This window comes from Notothenia rossii (genome assembly GCF_949606895.1).
Source record: "Notothenia rossii genome assembly, chromosome: 2".
Lineage (NCBI taxonomy): Eukaryota > Metazoa > Chordata > Actinopteri > Perciformes > Nototheniidae > Notothenia > Notothenia rossii.
In genome coordinates, this window is record NC_136904.1 from 33,989,449 (window position 1) to 34,009,766 (window position 20,318).

Genomic DNA, 20,318 nt, shown 5'->3' on the forward strand with positions numbered 1-20,318 from the left:
TTAGTGATGAAATGTTCACTTGCAGAAAAATATATATTTTATAAATATCTCACACTTTGCCCCTTTCACACTAACGCAGCTCCCGTTCTAGCTCAGTGTGAAAGGGGCAACAGTCACAGCCATAGTCAGGTCGAACCGGATGACTGCGGGGTCACTGTCGAGTCTCCTCTGATTTTGCTTGCAGAGTTCCCCACTTGAAAGAGACTTGAGGCACCTACCCGGACTTTAAAACAGGATTACACTCCAATGACACAGCTTTTTCTTTTCAGACTTTTTATTTCAGCTGTTTTACTTAAAGGTGACCTATCATGCAAAATGCACTTTTGTACGTCTTTTATACATGAATATGTGTCCCCGGTGTTCCAGGGAACTCACCAAGTGTCAGAAAACACAACCCTCTCTATTTTCCTCCATACCCAAATCTCTAAAAAAAGGGGCTGCAACGGATCTGATACAGACTGATCCAGATTTAAACACTGTCCTGACGTCAGGACGGTGGCGCTACGGCTATTGGTCAATTCTCCACCTATCAGGGGAATGAGAGGTGGGGCCACGGCCGGCCATTGCTGCTCAAAAGCGCTGGAGACGCTGTAGTACATATGCCAGGCCTGTAAGTGGCGCTGTAGTCTGCCACAAAAGCAGCGAAGAAGACTTCCCTCGCATGGTTCTGTTTATTCTCCGCTTTGGCTCTTTTTCTCCCTCCCCGAGGCAAGCGTTTGCGCCTCCTGCTTTAAAACAAATGAATAATGACTCTATACTGTATAATCATATGTAAGGGATAATGTGCAGCGACGCGGTCATTATGGGGAAAAGAACACCGACAGGCTGATCAGGAGCCGACGCGAAGCGGAGAGATCTAGATCGGCAGGACTTCAAATTTGGTTCACAGATACGTGGATATTTTATACAAGTGTAAATGTATGCACAGCTCAGATTATTTTTCTGCAAGTGCTCACATCAGGTTTTACAAGCGCTCGCATTTTGTACCATATCTACCTTCATAGACAAACAGACACACTTGGAGTATTAGGAGCTGGACAGTCTGATCAGCTCATTGCCTCCAGCAGCTGCTCCTGTTCTGAGCTGCCATTTCTTATTCATAACCTGCTGAACAGTAACCAGATCCACCAAAAACCCTTTATTCCTTCAGCCTCGTTCTCAGGCTGCTGCTGCTGCTAATGCTCATATCAGAGCTTCATACACCACGGCCTTCTTCGATCTAAAGCTCTCGATTGAAGTCAATTATGTGCTGGTTATTAGGTTTTTATGAAGACAGTACATCTTTTCATGATGATATTTATTTATTTTTTAAATTGGGCTTCATTTGTATTTTCCTTTTTCTATTAAAAAAATGAAAACGTGACAATTTAGTTTGCACTGCTTATACATAATTAAATGCCTTTAACATTTGTTTATTCTATTAAAGGTGGGGTAGGTAATTTTGGAGAAACCAGCTCAAGTGCACTAGAATTTGAAAATACACAGCTGGAAAAAATCTACCACTTCCTTACAGAACCCCTCCTCCAACCAATGAGGGCACGAGATAAGTTTGTGCACAGATGGAAGGCTGACAGGCAGGTAGGCCATCCAGTTATTTTACCTGGGCCGGCTAAAATGATTGGTCGTGCTTTTTACAGTACTACAGCTTCCACAGATTTGTATGGATTTTATGTCAAAGCACTTAATATATTCATTGCTATCAGGATGTTAAGAGCATTCCATGGAATATAACAAAAAGTGTATCTCGAGCCGGTTTCTCAAACTTACCTACCCGCCTTTAAATGTATTGGTAATAAAACATGTAAGAAAAATACTTTTATGAACTCAGACACTCAGGATATAGGACCCAATTGCACGACCCGGGAGACAGAGGTAAAGTATTTGTAAGATACTTTATTTTTCCAAAAGATGAACAAAATCACTATCTAACCTCAGGATGAGATGACAAAATGAGAACAAAAGAAAATCGCTCACGTTGTGAGGAACAAAACGTTCTTGATAACAAAGAGAGCATAGACCTGACTTTGGCATGAGACAAGACGAACAGATAATGAACACTGGGAGACTGGGGAATTTAAACACACGACAACAAGACACAGGTGAAAACAATCAGGGGCGGGGCTGGTGCTGATGAGCACCTTATATATACAGTCTATGATGAGCAGAGGAGCAGTGATGCAAACACAGATATGGTGAAAAAAGAGAGAACTATTAGAAGCAGAAAAAAAACAGTGTAATATACCATCTGACAAAGGCCTGTGCTATAATGCTTCAATTAACTGGCTATTCTTTATAATATACTCAGATCAATAGGAGACAGAGATGTTAAGTTATAAATCAAGGGTTTTTATTATTATTTACACCAGGGGTGGGGAACCTTTTTCCTTTCAATTTTTACCACATCCTCAGAGGGCCGTACAAATGATTGAACTCAACCTCTGCTTAAAAAACCTAAAATCACAGCCCATTCATTTGGCCTTTCTTTCATGCTGTGCAAAGAAAAAGCAACCTCTTAATCCAGATATCTTACCATGACTCGCGTATGCATGCACGTGCACGGTGTGGCATGACCACCACAACAGAAATATATGGACACATGATGTGTGCAAATGTATTTAGTATTCTATCCATGTGAACATTAAGTGGGGGGGGGCTAACCTCCTCTAGGGGGGTCCGGGGGCATGTTCCCCCGGGAAGATATTTTTTTAAATATTGAAGTTAAAAGCATCAATCTGGTGCACTTTGAGAGCAACATGAGGAGATCTATGGATACATATTTCAACACCCATTTGAAACAGAACTGTAAGCAGATTTTTCTTTTTGGTTATTTTACAAATCACTCCCCTTTTAAACTCTATTCTTGTTATTTTTAACAACTTTTTTGTTACTGTCATATAGTATTTTATAACTGTTTTTCATTTAGTCTCTAATGTCTCATTAATAACTATAATGAATATCAAGGTGTGCCTTAACCTCACTGAGCTGAGGTTATTTGAGCCTGGTTGTAGAAAAGCTCTTTAAATTCGTTAGCATAGCTAGCTAACCAAATGCTAATAACAACAGATCGCCACTGTGCTTACAACTAAAGACACAGCCACACAAACACTGCGGCATGTGTACTGCTCCTAACGGCCCGTCCACATACAGGCATGAAAAAAATCTTGAAAAATCTTGATGCTGGGCGTGTCTGAAGCTTGGCGATTTCACGCGCCCAAGGCGACCAACAACCAATCAGGAATCTCCCGCCCGCCCCTGGCATACAAAGCCTGTCCATTCAATGTTAAAACGAATTAACTGGATATAAACTCCCCAAAAAGGTGAAAACCTACCAGTTTCACCAACTGTCTCTGCCACCTCCCTCCATGCCTGGTTCCTCCGGTTTAGGTCCCGGTAGGTGAACAGAGAGCAGTCGTAAAGAACCGGGACATTTCCTACAGCGATGATTAATTTATCCTCCATTTTATGACATATGGAAAAGACCGCAGCGGTATCTGCATACAGTACATGCGGTTTGATTGGCTAGCGCTTGCACTGGCGGGATTTGCATAAACAGGATTTGATTGGCTGATGCCAGCTTCGCAAGCATTTGGGAGCATCAAAAGTTGAACATTGCTCAACTTTTGATGCTCACAATGCTCACAATGCTTGCAAAGCCATGCTCCGCTCCCCACAATGCAGTTCGGCAAAGATTAAAAATCTTCTACGTCACCCCATTCAAGTGAATGGGCGAAGCTTTGAAAGATTTTTTTCATGCCTGTGTGTGGACGGGCCGTTATGGGTACTGCAATATTTGAAGAGCTGGAGCGGCGTTCCGGTGCTCTCCGTCAACACTCTAGTCTACACTCCTTTCTGACGATACATATACCACGTGAAGACACGTTACGCTCGTGTTGTGTTCAAGGAACCTGTCCTTGGCCAGTAAAAAAAAACAGGCACTCGCTTGTTTAATTATTTTGCGATCTAGATTTCTTCTTCTTTTTTGAAGTGAGAAGTTGTCCGCCAGTCGGACGGACGGACTGACGCCCCCCCCAAAACGAAAACTCTTCGGTTCTCCACCAATTACACAATTCAGCCAAATCAGCGTTAAAAAAACGGGAGGCGCCGAAAAGCGACTAATTTGCATCACTGAGGAGACACAATCAGGAAGCCTGGAATGAGAGGTAAATGGTTAGTGACAAAACAACATGAAAATGAAACTCTCTTAACATTTCTGTCGGTGCATAACAAATACACTAGGGGAAAATGTATATTGAGCCAGCTTATTTTTAATGGATAATATATATATAATATAACCACTGTGTGTGAAAGATTATTGTAAAAAAAAAATCCAAGAAACACATTAATTTACTCTGGTGACCGAAATACTTTTTAGGAATGTTACACTCACAGTTATATATAATCTTAAATGATTAATGAGTCACTTCCAGGTTTTTTTCTCTGCTACTTGGAACTCAACGGAAAACTAATCAGTTACAACAACTCAACGTGACCTTTAACATTCAGCACGCATGTTTAATGTTGTGTTGAAAAGTAGGATAGGATAGGACGTAGATAGGCGTCCTGTCGCACTCAGATTGATGTGTCCGGCACCTTTGTGTCTTTTCGGCCGTGCCAACACCTTCCTCCCCTGATTGCATGCTGTCGGCAAAATAAATCACTCTGATTGGCTGTTCAGCTTAACTAATCAGCGCATTAGAAGCGAAACGGAAGTGAAGAAGGCGATCACAGACGGCTATTATTTTTCATTTTCATCTCACCTGGACGCAATCGTTTATTTTACATCATGGCGATCTGGAATTAAGAAACCGAAGACCAACTCAGTTGCCACATAATTTTCTGCCACACTTCCTGCATGAGGTGGACAATAGCTTCTTCAAGTATTTAATGGACAGGACCCTGGACGATGTGGCTATTTTTAATTATTGTTTACATTGTACAGTTATACATTTGATAATTAACCACTTTTTACCGCTACTGCAAAATACAAAACTTTATTTCGTACCTTACTACTACAGCCATTAGATAACACAACATTAGAATGAGGATACAATTAGCTTAATTAACAGTTTTATTAACAATAAAAGTCAGAAGATACAGATGTAGGCTACATGATGATACATCATTTGCCTGTCAGTGTTATGATGTTGTATGTTAATATTGTAACAGGACTGGGCAGATAAAGAGGAAAGTGGTAGTGCAGCAATCACGACAGAGGCAGTGTTCAAATCCAAAAAAGGCTTTATTGCTATCAAACTCCAAAGATAACTTACATTAAACAAAGGCTAACGTAGCCGGGCCGCTAACCGATTTACCAGCTTACAAAAAACGTTTCCTTACACTGGGAGCCTCCTGCTCCCTCCATGTGCATCCCACAACTGAGCAACTCTGTGTGCTTTGTCTCCCTTGAAGGGGTGATTTGCACTAGGTGTGAGATCTCCACACCTGCTCCCAATACTGCTAATTGAAAGAGGGTGGAGCCACCTGTTGGGAATGTAGGTGCCTCCCACTACCCTGCCTCTCAGCCCCTTACGATATAATCTTGGATTATAATTACTGATGCATATGTGGTAGCAGCAGTACTTTAAGGTTGCCAGCCACAATGCTTAAATAGTTTCTTTCTGCTGGGTTGCGGTCGAATACTGCAAAAATCAGCTCCTATCGTCTATCCCTATCGTCTATTCCTTGACCTCTGTGTGAAACGTCACAGGGTTAAGGAATAGTCGCTAGGAAAATTCAAAAGGATTTAGGAGAGAGACTGCGGTACTTTGAGAATCCGACTGCACTTTCAATATCCGACGTATTTATGATGCGCCAGAGGACATCATAAATGTGCATCTGCTGCTGTGGGGAAACTACAGTTTTCTATACAGCGGACTACATGGATGTATGATAAGAACGACGGACTACTGTAAAGTCATCAAGAGACTAAAAGAAAGGGAAGTGAAACTTATGCTCGTCACCCTCTCCCTCCGGTCCACATTATTACAAATGTTCCCAATATGTATTATTGTTTGAAAATATCTTAAAATAAGTACAAATGTATTTATTAAAAATGTTAGTCCTTAACATCTATCACTGTGTATGTCACCATTCAAACATATTTTAAAAGTTTAACAAACCCCACACAGCTCAGTAAAGACTGGGAAATGTTGACTTTATTATAATAATAACATTGGGAGGGATGAAACCCTCTTTAATGGTCACACATGCAGAGCACACAGCACACACAGTGACATTTGTTCTCTGCTTTTAACCCATCCTAGTACCAGGAGTATACTAGGAGCAGTGGGCAGCTATTGCACAGCGCCCGGGGAGCAATGGGAGTGAGGGGGGAAGGGGTTGTCCGGTGCCTTGCTCAAGGGCACCACGGCAGGGCAGGAGGTGAACCGGGAACTCTCCAAGTAGCACTCCACACACATATTTAGGTCTGGTCGGGGACTCGAACCGGCGACCCTACGGCTCACAGTCCAATCCCCTACTGACTGAGCCACTGCCGGTCATTTGATAATATCAGTAAAAACTAATGTTCATATTTCTCTTTTTGAGAAATAAGTTTGAAACCTCCTTTCCTATCATCTAGAGAATTTGAACGGCTCTTATTGTGCCTGCCACTGAGGTACTTCTGGGTCATTTCACTCCGTTAGGAAGGTTCCTAAGCAAAACGGACTATTCTACCACAACCCTGAAGTTTGTATATCACGCAGTCTGTCTTCCGGTTGCCTCTTTTGAAAGACGAATACACACTACCGCCGCCTGCTGGTAACGAGAGTTATTGCCACTCACGCATGCGCAGTTCGTACGTGTTACTTGGCCTTTGGCTGAAGTCTTTGCGGTGTGTTCTGTTGGCCAAGACGCAAGTGACGTGAGGCGACACAACAGTCGTGTTCCGTCGGGGCGTGTTCTTTGATGTCAGCTTGATGTGTAGGGGCCTTTAACACTAGAACCGCCAGAGGTCGCTGTATACCTAAAACCGCCAACGGGTAAAATGTACCCGCTATTGATTTTCAAGGTACAATGTTCTTTTATTTATCATGTAGAACAGTGAGTTTTTATCGCGCAGGGATGAAACTTATACCAATAGAATCTGTGGACTCTCAGCTTTTCATATGACATAGTTTGTGCAGATAGCATGAAGTATAAAATATTGCTAAGAGTGCTGATTTAAACGCTTGGTGTTAGACTTGTGTTTTGTTTAGGTACAAATCTCTTTATCTCTCTATCTATCTATCTATCTATAACTATCTATCGATCTTTCTGTAATGTTATGTTCTACGGACATATAATTGTCTACATAAACAGAAGAAGCTGACTACTTCTCTCATTCCGAGTGTCCATCTTTATTCAACTGGCACGTAACCTGCACACATCGGCACACATGCATTACCTCCTCAACGTGAGCTCAGTCATCCAAGATCTTGTATTCTCCAAGATTTTACACTATCTATAACTATCTATCTGTCTATCTATCTATCTATATCTCTCTCTCTCTCTCTATCTATAAGGAACCGCAGTAGATAAAAGGCGTTGCTATAGCAACACGTCATGTTTACGCTGCATTTTCTATGAGGTAAATATTACCCGCTGGCAGATATAGGTATAAATGGCATTTTTTTAGCGATTTTTTCAATCTGACTTCATTATTGACAATTGCTAACAACAGAGGGTGCTACATAACACACTTTCAGGAAAAGTCACGGACTGGGAGACTTTAATATGTTATTGAAAAAAAGTTACATATACATTCAATCAAAAAACACCTGCAGGTAAAATGTACCCGTTGGCGGTTGTAGTGTTAAAGGTAGGGTAGGTAATTCACTTCAGAACTTTTTGTTATATTCCATGGAATGCTCTTAACATTCCGATTGCAATGAATACATTAAATGCTTTGACAATAAATATATACAAATATTTCATCTGTGGAAGCAGTGGCGCTGTAAAAAGCAAGTCCATTATCTGCCTCGGCCCGCGGCAGATAATTGGATGGCCTACCTGCCTGTCAGCCTTCCATCTCATGCACAAACTTATCTCGTGCCCTCATTGGTCATGTGCACGTTCGTGTGTGTTGGAGAAGGGGCTCGGAAGTCTGAAGGAAGGGGCAGGTTTATTTTGGTTGTGTACTTTCAAATTCTAGCTTACTCGAGCTGGTTTCTCAAATTTGACCTACCCTACCTGTTAAGCCCCACGGACCCGCCGAAGGGGCCGAAACCACAACATCTGCAAGCAACAGTGTCTGAGGGCTTCTTAAGATTGAATAATCTATAAATGTTTCATATCCATGTAACGGGAAGAAACTCAGCTAACTGATGATATGAACCATGTTTAGCAAAAAAAAACAAAAGACTAATGCTGAGCCTCTGAATTAGCCCTGAGCGAGAAAATGCTAATGCCGTTAGCACAGAACTCACGGTATAATACTCTTATTACTCATCGTAAATGCACAACCAACCCATCGATTAGCATCGTGAGATTACACAGATTCGATAGGTATCATTATCATCACTCCATGATCAAAACGACGCAACGTGAGAAACAAAAACAGACATCACAACACGTGGCATTCGGTAGCTAAAACGGCACATTTCTTACCTTAGCTGTTATTCTGATCAAAAGTTGTCTTCAATGGTAAAACGATAAAAGCGCTGCTGAAGGTTAATCCATAGGTTAATCCAATGGGTCTGTGTCACTTTGAAAGGATTTCTGGTAATCCATCAGCAATAAACAATAGTTTTAAGTTTTCAGATTTCAGAGCGTAAGATAGGTTTCACTTTGGGCAAACTGCGTGCGCATAGCTCTCATTTCTCAATGGTAACGTTGGTGTGTATGTGGAAATTTCTCATCGATTCTATTGGCTCTAACGGTTCAAAATCGACCAATGGGTTCCAGAGCAACGGCAAATACACCCATTTCCACCCAAATTACCCCAGAGGTGGAATTTGTTTTGCTAAACCTCTCTAAAAAGGTAAAATGTCACTTGTTTTGCATCAATCTTGATACAGGGTACTTATTATATGTTGCAATTATGATTCTTGAAGCTTTTAGTCTACTAACCCATCATCCAAGGGTGGTTTTCACTATAAGTAATATTTTGTTTTTGGACGGACACTATAATTAAAAAGATTTTACTATGTTCAATCTGAATTTTCATTAAAATAAAAATGATCTATATTGATTCTGACTTTTCTACATCCAATTCACAGGTTTATCATTTCTTTGAAAAAAAAGATGATTAATTTACCCCTTTTAGAAGGGTAGTTATGGTCATTTGTTCTGGAAATGTCATTTTCGAGCCTGAGACCTGAAAAACAGGTTTGGGGCTTAACTTAAGCAGTTAACCAAATTATCCCCCATAGAGTGCAATTTAGACATACACCAGTCACACAAAATAAAAATGTTATGACATGACTTATGAATGATAAAAAAATAGAGGGTGACAACTTTTTTACACTGCTAAACATCAGTCAAGTGCAACTAAAATAGACAAGGCAGCTAACTGTGCTAAACGGCAGCTAGGCCTTATACTAGCAGCAGGTAGCAATAACAAGTTAAGCCTTATGTTTATCTGGAAACTCCATGAATCAGAAAGACTCAAAGGCAGAGCTGCCAAATATTATCAGAGGACAAAACTTCGGTAACTCTGACATCAACATAGTACAACAAACGTTACGCACTTCTCCCTGGAGATCTTACGACCCAATCAGTGAGGTTGCATGCTGTGCAGGATAAGGTGTCTGGAGAGGCATTAACTTTATTATAAGTTAATGTAGCATTCAAATAAGTATTTTTTTGACTAAGACTATAAGTTGTTAATGTTGCTTTAGCAGTCATGACTTTGGAGACATCAATAACTTCTCAGGTAAAAATTGTTTTATTTTTAACTGGTTGCTTTGTTGAAATAATGCAAATGTATTTTTTGTGTTCTGTAAAAAACAGCAAATGAGAAGATGACACTGCAGCAAATGAGAAGATGAAGCTGCATGTCACAGTTGTTGTTGCATTTTTAAAGCGCAGTGAGGGAGTTTAGTGTTTCTTTCTCTCTATAATTAGCTGGAGTCTCGGAACGTGTTAATTAGATCACTGTATACTAACACACACTCTGTTACTCCCTCACAATATGAATATGTATATATGCATATTATATTGACACTGAACCACTGTTATGATATCATTTTACAATCCCCTGGGTGAGTCACATGACCCCTGTTAGGGTGAGAGAGGGGGGGTCAAACGCTTCAATGAAAACCACATGGAGGGAGGAGAGAGCTGCGATCAGAGAGTGAGGGAGAGAGAGGCCAACATGAGCCACAGAGACACACGAAGAAGAACAACAGAGCAGCTGTAGGAAACATCTCAGGACCAGAACTAAGGTCAGACCCAGGACCAGAGGCTGCCCACCGAGCAGCACCAGAACCAGTCCCGCAGAACAGCAGCAGACCATCCACCATGTCAGAGTCCATCAAAAGAAAGAGCTCCAGCAGACAGCTCCTGCAGAATCTCATCAGGTGAGACACATGACAATGACAGGTTTTACCTTTATTTCACCCATACCTGCAGTATAACATTAAAGTAAACGTTTTTTGTGATATAAATTGAATTTGCTAAAGGTTTGCTCTGTGCAATTTGAAAATTGTTCACCACTCAGTAACCTATTTTTTTGACAAACAGCCTTCATAAGGTCAACATAAAAGAATGAAACATGTATCAACCTGTGGTAAATACCTTGGCCAGATTGGAGTTTAAATTTAAATACAGTCATATAATTGAATATCTGTATTGTATTGTGGACGTTATGCTTGCATAATACTCATTTAATTTGTGATACTTTAGGGATTTATTTTAATAACACTTAAAGAGCAACTTGAAGGTTAGAGACACCAGTGAATAAATGTGTAGGAAAATGATGAATACACTAGATTTTCAAAAAGATATACAGAAATATACACTACAGTGACATCTGGCGTCGTTTTAGTAAGACATTTTCACTTCCGCATAAAAAAGCCTCCGCAAGTGACCTCCCACGTGTGACGTAACATGGGGAGAGCGGCCGGTCTAACGTATGAATAAACATGGCTCACAATGCTAGTTTTGACACAGAAGAGGTTGAAAATATATATTCGAATGCATATGATTATAATTATGAGCCTGCTATGTGTCCAAGAGACAGGGAGCAGCCAAGGATTAGAAAAAATAACGGCCATCGGAGAGAAATGGAGCTGTGGTGTGTGGAGAACCAGTGGAGAACAGAGCAGCTGTCTTGGTGAGTGACCAGCGTTAGCTACAGTTAATGTTAGCTAACGTCAGTCACATCACAACATTGTAAAGTTAGCAATCATATATCAGGCTATAACTAAAGTAGTATTGATAATATAGTAACGTTACTGGCAGAACTATTTATAGGCAAATATGGGCGTTACGTGAAGCCCGCAAAAGCTGCACCGCATTTCGAGTCGATTGTGATTTATAAAGGGAAACCGGCGTAGGAAGTGCCGTACGCACTTTCCTCCCCGGTACGCAATGTTTGGTGAATCGGAAAATGTCGGAACATTTCTGTACCTAGTTTTTGGATTTCTACTACGTAAGCAACCTTCCCACGTGAATCCTACACACGGCGTTATAAATGAGGCCCCAGAGCATGTTCTACGATATAGTTTATAAAAATGTTAAGCCTTCGCCCAATATCTTTCTGAGGGGTGATTATAATAAATGCAGAGATGAGTTTAATAACTATACAGGGTATACCCTTAACATCATCCATCAGATTATCAGTTATAAATAATCATGTTAAATTGATTGGTGGTGTTAACTGCCTGCACTGATAGTACACTGATAATTAAAAAATGTAGTTTGGTTTCCAGAGCTTCACACCCACATTTAATAATTCCAGCTGTGTTATTGGTTGGAGTCTTCAGCAGTCTTGTGTATTGCTTTGAAATGCTTTACTTTTCTTTGGCACTGCAGCAACAGAGGTGTCGTACAACAGAGCTATAAGACAGCGGCTCTCAGCTCTCCATTCCTGGTATACCTTCACTTTTCCCTCTACCCTCGCTCGGGAGAGTAACTCCCCTTCACCAGGGGAAGGTTACGCAAGACATATGTTTGATAAATTGTCCAAAAGTTGCAAAATGCTGTCTACACCTAACTGAGATCTGGGGCCTCATTTATAAAGCCTCGCGTAACATTCACGTGGGAAGGTTGCTTACGTAGGACAAAGCAAATAAATACGCACAGACATTTTCCGATTCATCAAACACTGCGTACCGGCGTAGGACGTGCGTGCGGCATGTCCTACGCCGGTTTCCCTTTATAAATCACAATCAACTCAAAATGCGGCGCAGCTTTTGCGGGTTTCACTTAACGCCCATATTTGCCTATAAATAGTCAAAGAAACGCCCCGTATTAATATTCATTTTGACTTACTCTATGAAGAAGATTCAGGAAATGACGACAGAACAGCTAAAAAATACATTTCACACCTTGTCAGATTTTGGTTCTTTTGGGAAGGTGGAGACAAATCACATTAGAGGCTTCTCAATTCTTAAATTTCCTCGACTCCCCTCCTCGACTCCTATCCTCGAGACTTAGTCCCGCCCACAGGAGATGCGAGCGGAGGACTGAGGAGGGGAACCGAGGAGAGAGGAGAGGAAGCAGCAGGCAGTTAGAGAAATGAGAACTCCTCTCCTCTGAGCAGTCATTTTAAAGAGACGTCCATTAATGATGACAGGACGCACAGCAGCACTCTGTCTGATGGACAGATGTGTTCATGACGACTTATATATTTACTTTGAATTCATTCAGAGTGCGGTATAATGAGACAATAACAGGCTACAGATGCGGACACACACACACAAATATATGTATAAATATATACAATTTTAAAGTATGAGAGCACTCTCATAATAACGTAACACAATCAGAGACTGGATATATCCCCCCCCCCCCCCCCCAGCATAGGACACCAAACCAACTGAGACCCGTCTGTCCGCCGCATCTACGCACTGTACAAGACACACACCCTGTACCACACACACACCTACACACTGTACCACATACACCTACAGCTCCTAAAGCATAATCAGGATACAGCCGTTGTGTATTTTATTATGTGAAGCACTAAATCAGGGGTGGGCAACCTCCGGCCTCCGGGCCGTATACGGCCCGCGAGACCATTTGGTACGGCCCTCGGGTAATTTATAAACACACGCAAAAAAGAAAAAAATTCAAGAAATCTAGACCGCAAAGTAATTAAACAAGCTTGTTTTTCCTGGCCAAGGTCAGGGTCCTTGAACACAACACGAGCCTAACGTGTCATCACGTGGTATATGTCTCGTCTGACTGGAGTGTAGTTCTAACGGAGAGCACCAGAATGCGGCTCCGGGCCGGGACTTCACAAATTGCAATACCCATAAGGAGCTGTACACATGCTGCAGTTTTTGCGTGGCTGTGTCTTTAGTTGAAAGCCCAGTGGCGATCTGTCATACTGATCATACAGTCAATAACGTTGTTGTTATTAGCATCTGGTTAGCTAGCTATGCTAACGAATATAAGAAGCTTTTTCTCCAACCAGTGAGGTAAAGGCACATCTTTATATGATCATTATAGTTATAGAAAAATAAGAGAATAAAGTAAACAGGTATACAATACTAATATGAAAGTAAAAAAAAGTTGTTATTAATAAACAAGAATACAGTTTAAAAGGGAATTGATTTGTAAAATATCCATAAAGAAACAATTCTGCTTACAGTTCTGTTTCATATGGGTGTTGAGAGATGTATCCATAGATCTCTTCATGTTGCTCTCAAAGTGCACCAGATTGATGCTTTTAACTTCAACATTTAAAAAAAATCTTCATGGTGGTGCATGCCCCCAAACCCCCCTAGATGAGGTTAGATCCGCCCCCCCCACCCCACTTAAATGATGTCCACATGGATATGAAACCAAATACATTTGCACACATCTTGTGTCCATATCTTTCTGTTTTGGTGGTCATGCCACGGTGCATGAATGCGCGGGTCATGGTCAAATATCTGGATTAAGAGGTTGCTTTTTCTTTGCACAGCATGAAAGAAACGCGAAATGAATGGGCTTTGATTTGAGTTTTTTAAGCAGACGTTGAGTTCAATAATTTGTACGGCCCTCGAAGGATGTTGTAAAAATTGAAATGGCCCTTGAGAGGAAAAAGGTTCCCCACCCCTGCACTAAATGGTCTTAGACAAATATCGACGCATGGGTTAGAGTTTGCGTGGAAGACCACACGTTTTCCCGTCAAGTTAGTATTTTATAAATCGCAAACATTGCGTAGAAACTGGCGTACGCCACTTTTGGAGCGTATATCCCTTTATAAATGAGGCCCCAGATGACAAAAGTGTATCAAAACCAGTTTTCAGAAAATATGATACTTATCTCATAGTTTTTTTTTTCAATTGTGTTCCAGAGTTATCGATCTAAATAGCGTCTATAACCTCAAAATATACCCAAAGACATGCTTTTACATTGGTTTACACTACCGTTACTCTCCCTCTTGACAAGGGGTAAAGGCTCTGGAATCTATCATCACAACCTATTTTAATTCAATCTCATTTGATCGTAAGCTTTTCTTTTCCTTTATACCCTTTTACTGTTTACTTCTCCTTGGACCTATTTTGGCAACTTTGTCAAATCCTCTCTAACAGGCACCGGGAACCTAATTTAATGTGTTGTTTTCTTTGTTATTTGCTTCTCTCTCCTAACTACTGTTCCCCATTATTAGTGAGTTTCTTGTTTCCTCAGTGATCAGTGGAACATTGCTGTGTGACTTCACTATAAAAGATTACACTCTGCTGCAGAGTTCAATGGCTTCTTTTATGGCTGCAACTTCCTTAATGGCCATGACATCATCTGGCTGAGTCCTGAATCCCCTCCTGCTCTACTACCCACACACACACACAAAGAAAATGCCGTTCCCCCGACCTTCATTGCCTCATTGTGTAAATGGTGGAAAAAGTGATGCATATCAGACATATTTCCCCCATCATTTGCTCTTTTCACATGTGTGCTTCACAGCCTCAAGTTAAATCACCCAGCAGGCTCTAAGGTACCTGGAAGTAAACATTGTCCTGCAGAGACAATACCCTGTAACAGCAGTTATTTATTGCGAGAAAAAGTGGAGCAGTCATGCTCTATGTTATTGATATTTAACATACTGGCATTTGATAGAGGACCATGACTTGATACCCTCAGCTGTCAACATGTCTGCCATCCCTGTACAGGACTCTTTTTTACTTGTTTAAAGATAGAATTAAGGATATGTAAGCCCCAAAATATTTAAAGGGGCCCTATTAAGCTAATTTCTAGGTTCATATTTGTATTTCTTGCCTCTACTATGACATGTTTTCATGATTATTGTTCAAAAAGGTCTTTATTTTCCTCATACTGCCTGTGCTGCAGCACCTCTTTTCACCCTCTGTCTGAAACCAGAGCCCAGTCTGCCCTGATTGGTTAGCTGGCCGGCTCTGTTGAGATTGGTCAACTGCATAGTGATGTCCCGCCCCTTAGCCTCTCAATATATACACTGTGTTGGAGCACTATAGAGAGGCGAAGTCCCTCCCCTTCCGGGAGCCTCAATGGGAAATTATACATTGAAGTCAATGGAGAGAGAAAAGTTATCTTTTGATCCCGTTTGAATTGTGCCACGAATGACACATATAATGTTTGTCAATCTTAAACAATCATTTCCATGTAAAAAAAGTCACAGTTTGTCGTAAAACTGTTGAAATATAAGACTATGAAAAATATGCAACTAGAAAGACTACAAATCCCAAATCGCACTCTGGGTCGCGTAAGTGATGTCATAGGCGATAATGCTCCAAGACTGGTGGTTGCGACTCGCAATTAAAACAAAGAAGAAGAAGAAGAAGATCTCATAACTGATTTATTCCCTCCAATAAATATAAGAGATTGCTCCAACAAATTCCCTTTTACAAGATGCCTGTGTGCTTTGTACCAGGTTGTAATCAAAAAAGTGATCATACCACTTTGCTCGTTCTATCGCTTCCCGTCTGGTGAAAGGACCAGGACCAGGACCAAACATATCAGGTAATATACATGTTTACATGGAACATAGTCAAGTTAGCTACCTAGCTAGTAGCGAGCACGTTAGTTAGCATTACATTACATTACTTAGTCTTGTCATTTGTATTAGCCATAACATGAAGTAAACCAAAATGTTAAACAGTAAGAGTAGTCATGATTGTAAGTATTTTGTGAAACATTTGAAGAGTAGCCTATCCCCCCCTCCACCAGGTGCTAAGGGGGCGGGAGGTAGGCTAACGCCACATTAGCATCGGGGATCTTTTCTACTTCATGCTATCTGCACAAATGGATAACATTGAACATTAAAATATCAGGCAGTTCAGGGAGAGTTGAAGGAAGGCAGGCAGCTTTGTATGACATTCTTCTGGACGTGTTTCATTGTGATAATAGTGATAATCTGTTTGTTGGAAAGACAGTAGTTGAGTGATTACTGAGAGAAAATTATTAAAAGAGATAATTATTCAAAGTGTTGGTACTTTAAAGTTTTGTTACTGACCTTTTTCTCTTTTATTTTCTTTACCTCACCTGTAACTGCTGAGACCCTGAGGAACATGCACACTGGACTGACCTGCTCTGGCAACCTGATTTCCACTGTACGTAATAGTATTTGGTTATGGTATATTATTTACATCAAAGGCACAATGCACCCCCCAGAGACACACATGGATTGAGTGTGATATTTTGCATTGGTCATGTGAAATCATCTTTACATATTAGAAAACTAGGAGCGGCAACTTGTTTTGAAATTGAATTTTTAATATCCGATAATAAAGTTGATCTGTTTTCTTTATTCTTCTCTCTTCCCAGCTCCATCCATCACCATTCTCTCTTCCTGCAGGTCCTGCTTGCTAATCAATGCTCTTATTTTTTTTACACAATTACAAATAAATTCAATGTATTGTATGACATGAAGTTGTGCTTCATTCTGAGTCAATAATAAATTCATTTTGCCTTCAACTGCAAAATTATTGTGGACTGCACCGATGATGGTGTATGATGTAGAACAGGGATGGGCAACTTTGAGGATAGTGAGGGCCAAAAAAAAATTTCCTCACTACCAGAGGGCCACTTCGTGACCATTCACTTCCATCGGCAGGATACTATATCCACAACATTTAAATAGCCAACTTTAGCTACTAATTTAATGAAAATAACTAAATATATATAGGCAATACATGTTTATTGTACCAAACACCAACACTGAATTTAACAACGAATATTCATCTTTGTATTGTGTTTCTATGCTTCCCTCACATTCCATACATAAAACCAAGAACATATGCATTTTTCTGAACTTCACCCACAGCTGGATCAGTAAGCTATACTCTTAATGAGATACTTGTGGCCTCTCCTGCTGCTGCACAATAGACTGAATGTCAATATCAACATTTGTACATCCGATTTGCATGAGATGGAACAGTGTCTCATCTGTCAGTCTGTTTCTCTCCCTTGACTTGATGTGCTTCATCATAGAGAAGTTGCTCTCGCAGATGTAAGTGCTGCCAAACATGCTGGCCATTGAGAGCGCAAAATCCCTGAGGAGTGGAAAGCGGGACTCGGGTAGCAGTCTCCAAAAGGAAATTCCCCTCTCCTGGCGCTTTGCTAGAAAGGGGTCTGACTGTAGTTCGCACATTTCAAGCTGCAACTCAGGGGGCTGCTCGATGATTGTAGCCGAGAGGGGGTTAGTGAATAACTCGATGCGTGGCTGCATGGTGTGGAAATCTTGAAAGCGCTTCTTAAACTACTGCTGCAGTGCTTCTATGTCGGCTCTGTACTTGGGTAATGTTTTCTCACATTCGGGGGCATCTTTGCACATCTCTTCACATGACGGGAAGTGCGCCAGATTAGGACGGTCGGCTGAAAATCCGTCTTTAAACAGAGTCAGTTTAGTAACAAATGCGTTCATGTGCGCATATAGATCCGACACGGTTTGGCATCTTCCCTGTAACCGCATATTCAGGTGATTAAGATGCGAGGTAATGTCCGCAAGGAAAGCCATGTCGAGAAGAAAATCTGTATTCCTGAGTTTTGCGCAGTACGCACTTGTATCACATTGGATGGTGTCCTCCAAGAACACAGGGATTTCTGCGCGTAGCGCAAAAAACCTCTCCAAGCATTTTCAACGGCTCATCCACCTTATCTCTGTGTGCATCTGTAAATCACCGTACGCGGCGTTCACTTCATCCAAAAAGGCTATAAACTTCCTGTGATTGAGAGACCGGTTCCCTCCTCTAATGAGATTAGTAGTCTTGGTAACTAAATCCATGACATGGCTAAAGTTCATTGATTTGGCACACAGAGCCTCCTGCAATATCAAAACGAAATTTGATTTAGCCTGATTTTTTTTTTACAAAGAATGCCCACATTCAAAACCATTAGAATAGCTAACAATAATGTTACCCACCTGATGTATGATGCAGTGCAGTATTGGACAGTCAACGCCACTCTGGCGGAGGAGGCCGGCGAATCCAGTGCGCTTTCCTTGCATTGCTGGCGCACCATCGGTAACAACAGCTGAGAGCTTGTGAAATCCTCCGTGCGCACTTACAACATTTTCAACAGCGGCGAAAATATCTTGTCCTTTGGTAGTGCCATGCAAAGAAGCCAGTTTCAATAACTCCTCGTGCACTTCAAAGGAACTGTTAATGGCCCGTGTGTAGATGAGAAGCTGGCTCACATCAGTCACATCAGTGCTCTCATCCAACGCTAAGGAAAAGTATGCAGAGTCATGCATGACTTGTTTTACCTTTTGTTCGACATGATTTTGTATATCAAATATTCTTCGTGTCACTGTCCGACGGGACAAAGAGACGGTTTCAAAGTTTTTAGCCATGTTGTCATCTCCGAATGCTTTAGCCATCTGGACTGCACAACTCTTCACCCATTTCGCCGTCAGACAGGGGCTTCTTAGCTTTAGCAAGCTCAATGGAAACGGCATAAGACGCCGTGAGAGACGATTGCTGTGTAGTCGTGGCTCTGGTAAAAAAGTTCTGCTGCTGGCATATTTTCCCTTTTAGGTCAGCAACGATGGCGACTCTGGCAGCTCCTGTGTGCTTTTCATATTTGTCTTTATGGGTGCTGTTGTAGTGGCGACTTAAATTGTAGTCCTTCATTGCCGATTTAGTTCCAAGACACACCAAACACCTAGGTTTGCCTTTGAATTCTGTAAACAGATAATCTATTTCCCATTTTGGCTGAAAGAGACGGTTTTCTAGGTTCAGTTTTCTTTTTTGGGCGCTCATGTTTCTTTTCCCGCTAACGGAGGAAAGCCGCGAGGTAAACAGAAGACAATATACACTTGGCTGCAGGCCTCATGAATTTGGGGGGAGCGCCCTCTAGCGGTGAATATTATTAATTACAAGTGGGGTCTGGTTCAAATGATTTGCTTGTTTACAACTGTGAAACCAATATATTTTTGTAAATTGACTCGCGGGCCGCACAAAGTGAGGGCGGTGGCCACATGCGGCCCGCGGGCCGCCAGTTGCCCATCCCTGATGTAGAAGGAAGTGTGGTAGATAACAAGTACTCCAGTACAGGCGTATGGACCTCAGCGCAAGCGTCTCGGTCCTGTCGCAGTATACTGTTGTACCAATAATGACGTTCAAGAACGGCCTCTCGTGTATGATTGCTTAAATCAATGCTCTCTAAACTAGGAAAACACATACCAGTGTACCAGAGGGAGTCACTCACAGCTGTGCCTAGATAACCAAACAAATGGACAAGATAACCAAAATCCTTGAATCTACACACAGCAAATAAACTCAAATGACACAATGAGATGTAAAAAGGAGATCACACATATAGTCGATATAAAACTGTCCGCTTCGATCTGAAGAGCAACTACAGTAAAACAAAACATGGGAGTGTATCTTATTCTTGTGAACACTAATGTTATCCACAGCATACACAGAGACCACAAAGTTCTTAAGGAGGAAACTAGTTGCTAAGACAAAACACGTTATTGTACCTTGTAAGCTAATGTTAGCTAGCTGACATTAACGTTAAACATTGCACTCATATTACTCACTGAAACCTTGTAAAGCCGGTCCCTCATGCTGGCTCTTACAGAACCGACTAACTCCTCTTTCGTGTATGTACAGCTCTCAACATGCCCAGACTTGTAGTGATTTTCACCTCGTTTTATACTTTTTCGCCTCATTCTGAAAGAAACAGGTGTAATTTGCTAACATTTTAAAAACATGTAGCAGCCGCGATAAGGTCCTTTGAGGATATCATAGTCATCCCTTGGTGCC

General features: G+C 41.3%; 1 protein-coding gene across 2 annotated transcripts in view; it reads left to right on the forward strand.

Moving 5' to 3' along the window:
• Nucleotides 1–952: 952 nt before the first annotated feature.
• LOC307028240 (uncharacterized protein) overlaps nt 953–20,318 on the forward strand; it is a 51,570-nt gene continuing 32,204 nt past the window's right edge. For both annotated transcript variants that reach the window (XM_079663096.1, XM_079663097.1), the window contains exon 1: nt 953–10,499. In XM_079663096.1, the coding sequence (XP_079519222.1) occupies nt 10,441–10,499 (59 nt within the window). In that variant the 5' untranslated portion in view covers nt 953–10,440. The remainder of the gene's footprint in view (nt 10,500–20,318) is intronic.